This window comes from Echeneis naucrates, chromosome 7 (assembly GCF_900963305.1).
Source record: "Echeneis naucrates chromosome 7, fEcheNa1.1, whole genome shotgun sequence".
In the NCBI taxonomy this organism is placed as follows: Eukaryota; Metazoa; Chordata; class Actinopteri; order Carangiformes; family Echeneidae; genus Echeneis; species Echeneis naucrates.
In genome coordinates this window covers 2,370,935-2,383,953 of record NC_042517.1, presented here as the reverse complement: position 1 = coordinate 2,383,953, position 13,019 = coordinate 2,370,935, and the positions used below count along the sequence as shown (strand labels likewise).

Sequence of the window (13,019 nt, the reverse complement as noted above, 5' to 3'; positions counted from 1 at the left end):
GAAGGTAAAGATTGTTTGTGAGTTAAGAACCTCCACACCGCTCCCAAAACTCCAACTGGGTGAGCCGTCTTCTCAGCAAATTCTCCCTATTAAACTTTCATCAAATCAAGAAAACGAGCTAATGAGGTCATTTACATATTCAATCCACAGATTAATATAAACGGTCAGTTTGGATATTTAAGGACAAGCTTCTACAGTACGTTTATTAATAGTGAGCATTAATTAAGTCACATTTTATTCTTTGATTAATTTAACTAACCAAGACTTATTTTTCTGATTTTAGCATGAATAAAATATAGTTGGTAGTTTGTTAATTAAAGGGAACCTGCATGCTACCTTTAATTAGCCTTTTTTGTTAAGATAACACTTAATTTGATACATTTGATCCTCCATCTGACGAATTTAATGCTGTTAAATCTACACATTTCGTTTCTATTTTTAAAACTTTATTTGAGCTCCATTTGACCCAAAAAAGTTGACTTTAAAAAGCGAACACTAGAGGGCGGAAGTGAACGCGGTGCTGTAACTTCCGCTTCCGGTGCAGGGGGCGGAAGCGACGTCACACGGTCCCAGTCGTGTTTACTAACGGGCGGCTGAATGGTTTTCCTCGGAGAAATAAAGTTGTTTTGTTGGTAAAGGCGTCTCTTTTTCAACCAGCTGAGTGCAGACGGACACCGATGGCGGATCCGGCGGTGTCTTCCGGAGGTTCTCTGACCGCCGGAGCGGTGAGCACCCCCCTTTTTTTATTTTATTTTTATTTTTATCCCGCCGTCCTGAGCGCCAGACTCGGGTCTGCTGCGGTTTAAGCTAGCGGTCGGACCCGCCGGAGCCCAAAACGTTGGGAAACGTTTGAATATCTTAAATTAATCTTACATTTGAGTCCAACACCAAGCTGCTGAGCCACCGCACAAGCTGTGGGACGTGTATTTATGAAGCTAATGTGTCAGTCTGAAGTGTGGTTTACTGTCTGTAAATCACTTTTATTATGAAGTACACAAACATCCGAAATAACTTTTCTTTTCATCTTAATGTGCCATGAACCGGAAGGCTTGCGATTGTTGCAGTCTAAACAATAGAAATATGAAGATTTTTCCCCCTATGTTGCACATAAAGGACTAGATTTAATGTTAATTGTGTATGTATTTTTAGATTGTGTTTCTATTCTTGTTTCCCACTGTGCTGCTGTGCCAAAGTTAAATTTGCTCAATGGGGCATCCATACAGGTGCATCCTATCCTATCTTATCATCCATTGATACAGATGAACCTAAACATGTAAAGTAAATTAGTTGTAATTATTACACTGATTGATTTGCCAAATATCACCAGAGCGGTGATGTCCTGTGGTCAGTTCAGAAAGTGAGAGTCTGACTTAGACCTGTAAAATCCACCTTTAAATACAAGATTCAGTTCTCATAATCCGCTGATCTGAAAAGCATTTTTTTGTAGTTTGTAAGATCTTTTAGAACATCCAATAGTCAAATAATCTGCCTTTATTCAAACATTAGAAGCAGTAGTTAAGTTACTGATTCCCTTTTTTGTGACCACTATTTGTTAACTGTTAAATTATTTTAAATATATTGCTGATATGTGGAGGGGATTGCTTCCATAAAAGTTCCATTCATTTTTATGCAATGACAATAAATAATCTATCTATAATTAGTTCATTTTTATATCCTCTTAAATCAAAAGCTTCAGCATACAGCAACCTCAGTCCTTAGACCAGAGAAAAGAAATGTCAGAAAATGGGAAGAGCAGCAGAGAGACTTTTTCAGGAAAGACCTGCAATAGATGTCAAATGCACACAATAAACAGACAGTAATATTGTAGTTTGAACATCCAGGATGGATCTTCTCACTCCCGTTCCTGTGCTTTCATGTGTTTTAATCAGCGGGGGGGCAGCAGCAAAGCAGCATCCAGCCCTGCAGAGAACTACCACCTGGCCAGACGCCGCACCCTGCAGGTTGCTGTCAGCGCCCTGCTGACGGAGTGCGGTTTCGAGAGTGCCGAGAAGGCGGCGGTGGAGACGCTCACTGAGATGATGCAGAGCTGTATGTATGAATCCCTCGTGCACTGAGGATGTGACACGTGTGTTTTCCTCAGAGCTCTATATTTGAATATTTTTTTGTGTCAAAATTTAAATATATTCTGCAGCTTTTCTCCAGCGCAGCTCACTTCGCTTTGAGATATTTTGGAAAGATTCAAATGATGCTTTTAGTGCATGCTGTATCAGTGACATACTGAACAAATGGCATGACTGATTAATAGATAATGGACTGTGTAAACTATCCCTTGAAGTCGTTTGTCAGTATTTATTCAGGGAGGAAAACAAACAATATTCTTCATGTTACAGAGTCACACATAGTAGAGATACAAGTGTCCAAAGCTAACTAACCTGCTGCACCGCCACATATGTGATGTTTAGGTGTTTAGCCTTCAGGTGTTTATGCCAAATGTGTAGTCAGTGTGGAGTCCAAAAAACTTGATGAAGAAGAAGCGCTCAGAAAATATAGGACTACATTTGCATTTCTAAGACAAAACTAGGAGTCATACAGATAACAATAAAAAGAGCTGTGGTTCTGGATCAATATTTAATGTCGTAGAAAGATGCAACCGTAGCTCGGATGTCTCAAATATACAGTGTCTCTGCTGTGGGATAAAAAACCTAGACATGAATTTAAATAACCACCCAGCAGTTTTTTGTGCATCTTTAAGGTTTATTAGCAGAGACATTTCTAAAATACTGCTTTGGCCCTTTTTTCCCTCAGATATAACTGAAATAGGTCGATGTGCAAAAGCTTATTGCGAGCACACAGCCAGGAGCATTCCCACCCTGCCGGATACTGTGGTCGCACTCATTGAGATGGGTAAGTCTTGGAGGACACGGATGAATTATACACCGGTAGCATAACATAACATAGCACCGTTTAATCTGTTTGTGTCACCGCAGGTTTCAATGTGGACACACTGCCTGTGTATGCAAAAAGATCCCAGAGGATGGTCATAACTGCCCGTGAGTCCACACTCTGCCCTCCACGTTACTGACAGTAATGAATTCTGAAACTGACTTAATTATAACTTTTTGTTTTGGTGACGCAAGAGGAAGACAAAGGAAGTGATGAAGCAGCATAAGATAAAGGGGGATTGTAGATTTAAAGTTTGGTTGCTGACATTTGTATCTGACTTGTATAGTTAGTTTTATTGAGAAGTAAATGACGTAGCCCCTCTGCTCACAAAAAAAAAAAAAAAAACATGCGTAGTCACAAGATAATTAACTCGGCTTCGCATTAACTATCTCGAGGCCATGAGATTAAGTATTTCCATTTTCATTCTGAGGCTGTTGTGCAGAGCAAGTTGTTGCTCTTTCCAACAAATATGGGCAATTTAGAATAATTTTCAGTTTATTTTCATTTCAGAATGAATTACAGTGGCATACTTCAGTCCATTGCAGTTCAGCATGAAGTAATATTTAGTAGAATCCTTAATTTCTCCTGCTAACAAAGTAGAATTATCTTGTGGCCACCCATAATTTTCATTTTATTTCTTATTGTTTTTGTTGAATGTCACCAGAAGGACTCCGTACGAAATAAAGTTGTTTTTTCAGATAGCTTTGGGTCTTTACATAAGGTTGTTTTCAAATATTTCTTTTTCTGGTTTTCAGCCCCAGTGACGAACTCCCCGGTGACTCCCAAAGCTCTGTCAGCTGGACAGAAACGCACACATCCGGCTCACATTCCCAGCCACTTCCCAGAGTTCCCTGACCCTCACACCTACATCAAAACACCAGTGAGTCAGAGCTTTTCTCAAAGAAATCACTGCGGGTTGGCTTCCATTCAGGAGATTGAGCCGGTCCATAATCCCTTTTTGTCTTAGGACACAAAGCTGAACCCCAAATTTCATCTGATATAAAGAAAAAACAGAATCCATTATAAAGGCATGATGACCCATCATGTGTGACATGTGTTCTTTCTGCAGACATTCAGAGAACCTGTGTCAGACTACCAGGTGGTGAGAGAGAAGGCAGCTACTCAGAGGAGAGACGTGGAGCGAGCACTCACACGCTTCATGGCCAAGACCGGAGAAACTCAGAGCCTCTTCAAAGACGACATCACTGCCTTCCCACGTGAGTCATTCTTAAACTGAAATATGACGTGTGCATCTCTGTTGAAGCGTGATTCCTAACCCTTCAAACTGTCTGTCAGTGATCGCAGCGCGGCCGAGCACCATCCCATATCTCAGCGCCCTCCTGCCATCTGAGCTGGAACTGCAGACGCTGGAGGAGACGGATTCCTCTGAGCAGGACGACCAGACCGACAGCGAGAACACAACAGGAAACATCATCAATGTAAGATTTTTTTTTTTTTTTTTTACACCTCCCATCTGATTCAGTCAGGAGTTTTTGACCCCTGAGTTTTAGACACATTGTTGGTCCCATTCAAGTTTAAAATTCTGGGTGAACTCAGTTTTTCTGGGATTTGTCATCATAAACTCAACTTCACACGGAGAATTGAGGGTTTTCTAAGGTAATTAGATATTAGATTATGTGGTAACATTTTAATAATAAATCAGATTAACAGAAATTGCTCCAGATGAAGGTTCGTCTAGTTTTATTGAGCTACAGCAGTTACACGATGCTGCCAGTGAGAGAAGACGTCTTTGTTTTTCGTACATGCAGCAGTCACTGGAGAACAAAGATTTGCATATAACCAGGATAAAAAATCTTTGGTTTTTGTGGGTAGGTTTCCCAGAAATCAGTGGAGTTGCTGGAATTCAAATTCCCGGCCCTGTCGGTGGTCATAATAGATTTGTGTGTTTTACAGAATCAAAGTTTGGGGATGATTTAGCCTTTTCTCATAACTGCTTTCAGTTATTTATGTTATGAATAAGTTTTTTGTTACTAATGACATTTAAGAAAATAACTGACAGAGTTGGACTGTTTGTCAAGAATGGAGACAGGAGACAGTTAGCTTAGCTTTAGCACATAGACATGATATTTATCAGATGCACAGAAAATGGAATCAGTTAAATGGTCATATTAACCCGTTTCCTTTAAACTGCCCACTTCCATCCTTCTCTCCGTTTCCTTAATCAGGACGATCCAGGAGCCGACAAAGAGAACTCCATGCTTCCTCCCAGCGGCGGCGTCCCCTCCACGAAGGCCAGCGAGGACAACGTGATCGACAACCCGTACCTCCGGCCGGTCAAGAAACCCAAAGTGAGGAGGAAGAAATGAAATGGGACTGGCCTGAACCAACAGACTCACACTCGCCACAGTGGTTGGTGCTCTCAGCAGTCCAGTCAGCGATTCCCTCTGCGGGGAGGAGCGGCCTGGTGTTTATGCCTGCAGCGTTGGCCCGGACCAGAGGCTGCTTTTCCTCAACGCTGGGACCAGAACTGCTGTTGACTTTGGCCTACTGACTGACTTCTATTGCCTTTCTGTGTTTAATCTTTTTTTTTTCCCCAGAAGGCACTCACTTTGTTTAAAAATTTGTGTTACATGGTTTGTAAGGAACATCACAGTGTAATATACAAACACAGGAGTCTGGGCACTCTGTGTATAAAGAAAAAATAAATTTCTTTTTCTTTTTTTTTTTTAAGTCAGCTTTTCTTACCCTTTGAAATGGCTCATAGCATTGTTCTGCTGAAAGGAAGTTTAGGAAAGTAAGACTTGTTATGTTAATAGTACAGACTCAGGTAGGCCACCCTGTTCCTCTGCTTCAGGAAGTCCTTTTCATTGGTTAGCTGGAAAGAAAAGGAAAGAGTGTCAGGTAATGAGTTACACAACACATCACACAACTTGGAATCATGAAATGGTTCCCATTTTTTGGCCCAGCATTCGATGACAGCTCAAAACCGCTCCTATAATTAAAACTCAACACAACCAGCACATTGTTTCAACCTGTTAATCAGCTATGGAGGTTTGTTGTTTTTGGTCACACCGCTTAGAAGAGGCTGCAATTTGTGGTACAGTTTGACTGAACTGCATCACAGAGAATTTTCTGTCAGTTGGCTGAACCTTACTGACACAGATGGGGTGAAAACACAGACTGTAAAAAATTACTTCTTACTGGATTTATTACCTCAGCAATCATTTTCCTAACGAGTTCACGGTCTCAACTTCTGGCTTCAAGTCTTCTTCAGTAAAACGTGATATTCATTTTTAATATTAAGGTGTCATTTAATGAAAAAAAAAATAACGGTACAGCCGGGAATGCCTTAAGGGTGTGGCTACAGTGTGACACTCAAACCAATGTGTTGTGTCACAATGGGATGACACATGCTTGGAAAAATAAGAGCAGTCTGTATAATGCAATACAATTAACATCCACAAACAGCAGGCTCCTCTATACCACAGTGTCAACAAGAACTGGTTCTGTGTATTTCATTAGCACAACTCTGTGTCCACTGGTTGGATGGTTGTAGCATAAAGCTTTCTGATGAATATATGCCAAGATGGTTTCCTCCACACAGACGGACTAACAGTGGACTGTTGCTTGGCTGGCCACAGGCACCACCAGGAGCCTCCTCTGGTTGTCTAGCGACCTCACAGTGACTCCAGGAAGTCACTGCTCCTTGCCAAGAAACAGTCACTCACATAATCCTGTCAAACCGCAGGTTGGTATCTTAACGCGCTGCCTTGTGTTTGGGTGAAACAAACGAAGTTAAGAGGTCGATGTTCATTTGTACATTTAAGAAACACTAGTTGGTGAAATTGTTACTTTTTGAGATGAACAACTAGATCCAGATGGTTCCCTCTAATTCCAGACACCACTGTTTATGCTGTACTTTGCTAAACATTTACTGGTTGTGGCGTCCTATAGCAGATATGAAACCAGAAAGGAAATGCACATATCTCATTAAATATGGCAAATGTGCAAGGCAGGAAAATTCAGCTCTATGAAAATAAAATGAACATTTTTGGGTCTAAAATCAAGCCTACAATCAAGAGTTTTATCGGTATTGATTGAACAGAAAACATAAAACTTTGAATGCACACATATGGGAGTCAAAACGCAAAGGGAGCTCAATCATATCCATGAAATGGAGTTTGCTGTACCCACCTTCACCCTAAGTGACTTCTTCTCCAGCTGAGGCAGTCTGGACCAGTCTGGTCTCCCAAAGCTCATCGGCCAGGACACTTTCCTGTTTGTTACTGGATCATGGAGGTAAGTCCCAGGGCTGCATCAGGAAACAGCACATGTCAGCTGAGCTCAGTGGTGTCACAGCAGAGAGCTGGGCCCGTGTTGCTCTACATCTCACCCTGGACTGCCCTCAGCCCCACGTGATGTGGTTTTGAACCTTTGTGTGGCTGAGTTGAAAGGTACTTTCCCAGGAGGGGGGATCCTGGACTGGCTTTGATCCTGCTGGTACTGCTGAGGCGAAGGGGTCACTGTCTGGAGACACCACCACACATTAAAGGGATTCTGCAGCAATTTTATATCAAAGCTGAATGAAGTCGGAGGATTCACAAGGGGACACAAACATGAACACTTGGGTTAAAATAAAGTGTTGTAAACCCAAGCTGCGAAAAACACTTCGGACACTCTCATCAGCCTCTTTTACAATGTACCATGTTAAATAAAATGAAATAAATACCTTCTGACAGGGGAAGCGTGCTGCAGTCCTCGCAGAGAGGCCATATCCTTTTTTACTCTGTGGTATCTTCTCCAAGTCATACATGATGGTGCCAAACTGGGAGGAGAATGAAAACAATTAGTAATAATAATAATAAACTGCACATTGTTCATTTAAAATTTAAATGGGCAACAGGAGCACGATAATAATAATAATAATAATAATAGTTAAATCCTGGTGGAGATAAATAACAGACAAACCTGGTGGTTGTCATAGCAACCAGGGCCGATATGCGGCGCCTGTTGTCGTAACATTTGGTTTCCCAGACGATCCGGAGCATAATGGAGCGGAAGGAGCTTCCTCTCCTGACAGCTGCCAAAAAACACTCTCTGAGGCGGAGTGGCCGACATTTGGGACAACATCCAGAGGTGAGAAAACACTGAAGAAAATAAGAAAACAACCCAAAAACAACACCGCAGGAGACGTTAAGCTAATCGGTGAGCGGAACGGGCGGCCATGACTGGCGTCGTGTTGCCGTTTGTAACCATGGCGACGGAGCGGGTGGCACTTCCGTGTTGACGTCATTTACACGTTTTTATGTTGTTTTCAACGATCAAAATATTAATAAAAAGTAAAATAAAGAATGAAAGTCAAATTCCTTTCGTTTCCTTCCAATCACTTAACATCTTTAGCATTTTCAGAAAAGACTTTCAAATTTTAGCAGGTGTTTTTTTTTTTTTCACCTAAAAACGTTTTCAAAATTTCTGAAGAGATTATGACAGATGTAAAACTAAAATCACTTAAATTAATTTTTAGCTTTATTTTAAATTGAACACAATGTAAATCACAGGCTGTTAATTGCACATTTGACAAAAGCAGAACAGAGTAATCGTTAAATCGTTGAATTTGTTAATGCAACAAAGGACATTAAATAAATTAAGTGTAAGCATAACTTTGGATTCAGAGATGCATCTCTGTAATTGAACCGAACGAGTGAAAACACAATTAAACCAAGAGGAAGCATTAACATGCTTCTGTAAGGCAATTTCAGAAGAACAAACATTTCAGAAAATTTACAGTCTCATTTTTATGTACAGGCACTCCTTTCATGAACAGTAGTCTTTAAATTACAGCTGAGTTAGAACAGACATAAAAGAAATAACTGAGGTCTGAAAAAGGTCCTGCAGCATTCAGCAATGACATTCATATTGGCACAGAAGGCATCCTCTGGTGAGAGCGGAAATTATTTTAAGGAGAAAAGTCCACTTTGGCCAACAGCAACATGAAAAATATCTTTTAGCACAGACACACAAAATCAACTTTGAATTGTGGGAAGATAAAGGTGCATCCGTTTTGGCACTTGCAAATGTGAAGCGATTAAATGGAATGTGCCATTCAGGATAACAGTATCCCAAATACAATCTGTGGGAAGATTCAGAAAAGAAAACTCTAGGAAAGAATGTGAGAGGAAAAGAAATTCTTCCCGACAAACAATTTCCATGAAAAAGGCCCAAAAACAACAACAACAACAACAACAACAACAAAAATGTTATATGGCCAAGAGGGACTTTCCATGTCCACAATGTAATAGGAGGCACTGAAAGACTGAGGAGTTTGTGTCTGTGTGTGATGAGTGATTCACTCTGTCTGGGGCACTGAAATCGATGGACCTTTGGGGTCGTCAAATCGATCCATGGTGTTTAACTGCATAATCATGTGCAGACCGTACACGAAAATGAACAACATGAGCAGCGAGGTCAGCAGCCCCATCCAAATCCCTGGGGTGAAGAACCCTGCACAGTCACTGGCGTAGGAGAAATTTGTCCCATTTGCCAAACCGAAGCCCTGAATCTGTATTCAGTAAAAAAAAACATAAAAAAATAAAAAAATAAATAAAAGAAGAAGAAGCATTGAAATATTAATTTGTTTAGCCAAAAACGATGTCCAAAAAAGGAACTAAGGAAAATTCAACAAAATAGTTGTACCTGAAAGTCCTCAAAATCAAGCCTCCACTGGCTCGGTGTCTTCGGGTCTGGCACGAGTAGCCCGTCTTGGTAGTTTCTGACGGTCTGGCAGTGGAAGGAATACTCTGCAGGGGCGTAGATGCCACGCCTCCCAGTGAACGACACAGTTGAGTCGTTAACTTGCAGCTGCACAGAGTCCAGGGTGAACCAGTTCCGTGCAGACACGGGATATAACCGCTGACTCATGGCAAAACTGGGGATCAACAAAATACTGCTGAGTACCAAAACAACAGCACACAACACAATATACAGGAACACAACTCGTATTCATGGGTAGGAACGTGAAGAACGTTTACTATTGTTATTTTCGGGATTAATAATTCTTTACCTCACAGCTCTCTGTGTTTAGGTTGTTCAATGTCTTACCTTAGTGTTATGCCTGATGAATAATTGAGGTGGAGCCTAAACAGGGAGAGAGACATACATTTGGAATAATTTCTGTCAATAAATATCAATAAACTGAAGTTCCCTCATCAACACTAATCAACACTAACACTAATATCTCTCAGTAGGACTCAAAGACTGTCTTACAGCGAGTAACTGCCGTTACACATAGATCCTTCCACAGAAGCCGTTTCTTTAGCGAGGTCGATCCCGGGCCCAGACGGCGAGAGGGTGAGGATGATATGCTCAGCCCACAGCATTATGCAGGGACTCCCAGAAACACGATATATGATGGGCATGCTGGCATTAGTCACAGCTTCTTGGAGCAAAGAGCGGCCCACAGACTGCTCAGGCACTGACATCTCTGAAATTACCTGTAAAAACATGATATTGTATTACTAAACTACACCATGGATTTAATACGATAGCAGTGATGATGCCTGTGAGAATATCTTACTCGTGATGGCTGGATTCCTGTGTAGATCGCAGTGTATAAGATGTTTTGGGATTTCATGATACTAAGAACTTTCCCAATTATCTGATCTGTTGAAAATAAAACACACTTAAGTAATGCCAAGTCAACAACTACACACTGCTTACAATTTGACACAGAAATTCTTTTAACTGTTAAAATTTACCATTGTTATGCAGAACTTCTTTGCAAGACTTGTGTGAGCTACGAAACGATAAAAAACACAAAAAAACAACAAAAAAAACCAAACTGTTAACTTTCTTCATGTCTAGTTTAAAAAGAGAACAATAGCTGAAACACAGCAGTGAACAAACGTCTCACCCAGAACAATAAGGAAGATTGATGAGCAACAGATTGCTGACAGATGTGTTGATGCTCAAATGTGACAGAGTGTCAGCATCTACAAGCAGAGGCGAGACACCAAGCTTCTCCTGCAGCAGAGGCAGGACGGCAGAGGAGCCCGACCACTCTAAGGCTGGAAGCGTGACTGATGAGGAGGACGATCGAAGAGCAGCCTGTAAAAGGTGCAGAGAATTATCAGGCCTGGCAGTCTGACAAAAATCATCTTCATTTAGGATCAATGTACATGATAAAAAAAAAGCCCTACCTCAAGGTTCTGAAAGGCACCATCCTGTTTGTTTCCAAACACTCCACCAAAGACTGTGAAGTCATCTTTGCTTAGCTGAGCACCGATAAAGAAAATAAAATATGACAGTCCGCCTACATCAGTATGTTAAAGCTGTGAAAATTGTAAAGACTGAAACATTAATCAAGACCAGGAGCGTAAAACACACAGAACAAACCGGAGCAATAGATGTATAATAGAGGAACTGGGATATGGGAAGTAAGGCCAAACCTCTTTGGAGAACCAGAATAAAAAGACTGTTACACAGTGTCTCGTGGGACTGCAGTGCAGCAACAAATGACTCACTACTGGCATATCCAAGGACAAGCTTTCCAACTGTCGAAAATCTCAGTGATTTAGCTCTTACTGTACATTGTTTACTACAGAGCAGCGATACAATTCTCATCCCTAAGGGACTGACCTTGTCCTGAAGGAAGAGCAGCACAGTGTGGGGGCCAGAGCCCAAGGCAGCGGTGAGATAGGCAGTCAGCTGGTCAATGGATGTGACGTGACCTTCGGCAGATGTGGCCAGTGGTGGTAGGCTAAACACGCAAGGAAGACAAGGACAAATTGTGACGTCTTGTACCTCAACACATAAGTGAACATTTCATTAGTCCTGCAAAAGGCCATCATCCAATGAAATCATGTATCTCATGTCAGCTAATCGCTGCCACCAAAATAACATTTCTATCAATCACTGCTGACAATACGTTTTTTATTCACACTTAGATACAGCATCTCAATAATCCACCACAGAAAATCTGAATCTATATGATGCGAGAGTAATTCATTGTTAGTATAAACCTTGATGTCATATTAAAAAATGACAATCCTACTGTAGAAATGTTTCTGCAGCATCTATTTCATATCTGATTTTTACATTTTGTTATAGTCTGAAGCTCACGTTTGTCCTCCCTTTGTCTTTTCTTCACCACATGCTCAGTCAAACATATATTAACATCAGGATGAGAAGGCCGGTGTCCTTTCGATGTCTCTTCACATTACACTTTACACTTCAATTACACTTAATGTATTTGGGTATTGATAAACACCAACAAACACTAGTTTAAGATAAATATCCGCCTGCAACAAATGTGTGAGACTTACAGACCTTTGTGTTGTTTCATATCAGAGATTTCACTCTTAACACACAAAGATCCTGTGGCCTTGTGTCACTACATTTCCACCTTTTCTCTCCCTAACATCTGTCTGCTCAGTAAAATCCTCCTTTACCACCTTCGTGTTAAAAGTAGCAGATAAGTTACACAGCAGATGTTGCTTTAGCTTTCCGCTAAAAAAAAAAACCTATTCTGATTGTAATTGAACTTTAACCAAGTAGTTGAAGATTTACCTGCCTGCCTTTTTTTATTTTTTATGACACTGTCAGGTTAATAACATAAAAATAAACAGTCTTGGAAGGAGAAATACGACTAGCTACGAGTGCTAGTGCTAGCATTAGCATTAGCCGAGGATAGGTGACAACAAACGAGTCTGATTTGACAACTTAAAGAGTGGAAACTAAATTAAGTTACCCGTCACTGGACCACAGCAGAAGCGGCACCTGAGCTGCGGAGCTCCCCGCGGCGAAAAGCGAGGAGAAAACGGCCAAAAGAGCCGGCAGTCCCGCTTTACTCGGCCACCTCGATCCGGACATCGTTCCGCTCTTCCGCAAAGGCTCCAGTCACGTGATCCGGACCACCTGACGATCATGTGCGGTCAGAGCCGCACTTCCTGCTGCAGCTGCTGAAGTCTGCTCCACGAAAAACTAGTTTTCTCCCTTAAAGACTGTCACTGTCACTTTTAGTCTTCAAGGTCACTTCCCCCTTCCCAAAGCATCCTGGAAAAACAAAAGGTTTACTGTTGATCGCTGATGAGTAGTTTCATTATTTCCCCAGTTCGCCGGAAACACACCAATTTCTCTTCACAGCTGGTTAATTGTCT

At 41.3% G+C, this 13,019-nt stretch overlaps 3 protein-coding genes across 3 annotated transcripts; 1 reads left to right on the top strand and 2 right to left on the bottom strand.

The window, feature by feature from the left end:
- Positions 1–576: 576 nt before the first annotated feature.
- taf8 (TAF8 RNA polymerase II, TATA box binding protein (TBP)-associated factor) lies at positions 577–5,592 on the top strand. Its single transcript, XM_029506891.1, has 8 exons — positions 577–725; positions 1,890–2,049; positions 2,767–2,865; positions 2,949–3,011; positions 3,660–3,784; positions 3,974–4,121; positions 4,201–4,343; positions 5,091–5,592. The coding sequence occupies exons 1-8, from the start codon at positions 678–680 to the stop codon at positions 5,229–5,231; spliced, it is 927 nt and encodes a 308-aa protein (XP_029362751.1). The 5' UTR covers positions 577–677; the 3' UTR covers positions 5,232–5,592.
- Positions 5,593–5,674: 82 nt separating this feature from the next.
- LOC115046686 (protein pitchfork) lies at positions 5,675–7,983 on the bottom strand. The gene is made up of 5 exons (XM_029507209.1): positions 7,834–7,983; positions 7,595–7,690; positions 7,259–7,392; positions 7,060–7,177; positions 5,675–5,740 (listed from the first exon to the last, which is right to left on the bottom strand). The coding sequence occupies exons 1-5, from the start codon at positions 7,981–7,983 to the stop codon at positions 5,675–5,677; spliced, it is 564 nt and encodes a 187-aa protein (XP_029363069.1).
- A 398-nt stretch (positions 7,984–8,381) lies between these two features.
- On the bottom strand, positions 8,382–12,742 carry LOC115046363 (V-type proton ATPase subunit S1-like). Its single transcript, XM_029506681.1, has 10 exons — positions 12,611–12,742; positions 11,500–11,620; positions 11,061–11,135; positions 10,775–10,968; positions 10,620–10,657; positions 10,439–10,524; positions 10,129–10,355; positions 9,964–9,999; positions 9,559–9,790; positions 8,382–9,424 (listed from the first exon to the last, which is right to left on the bottom strand). Exons 1-10 carry the CDS (start codon positions 12,730–12,732, stop codon positions 9,212–9,214), a joined length of 1,344 nt encoding a protein of 447 aa, XP_029362541.1. The 5' UTR covers positions 12,733–12,742; the 3' UTR covers positions 8,382–9,211.
- Between the last annotated feature and the right edge of the window lie 277 nt (positions 12,743–13,019).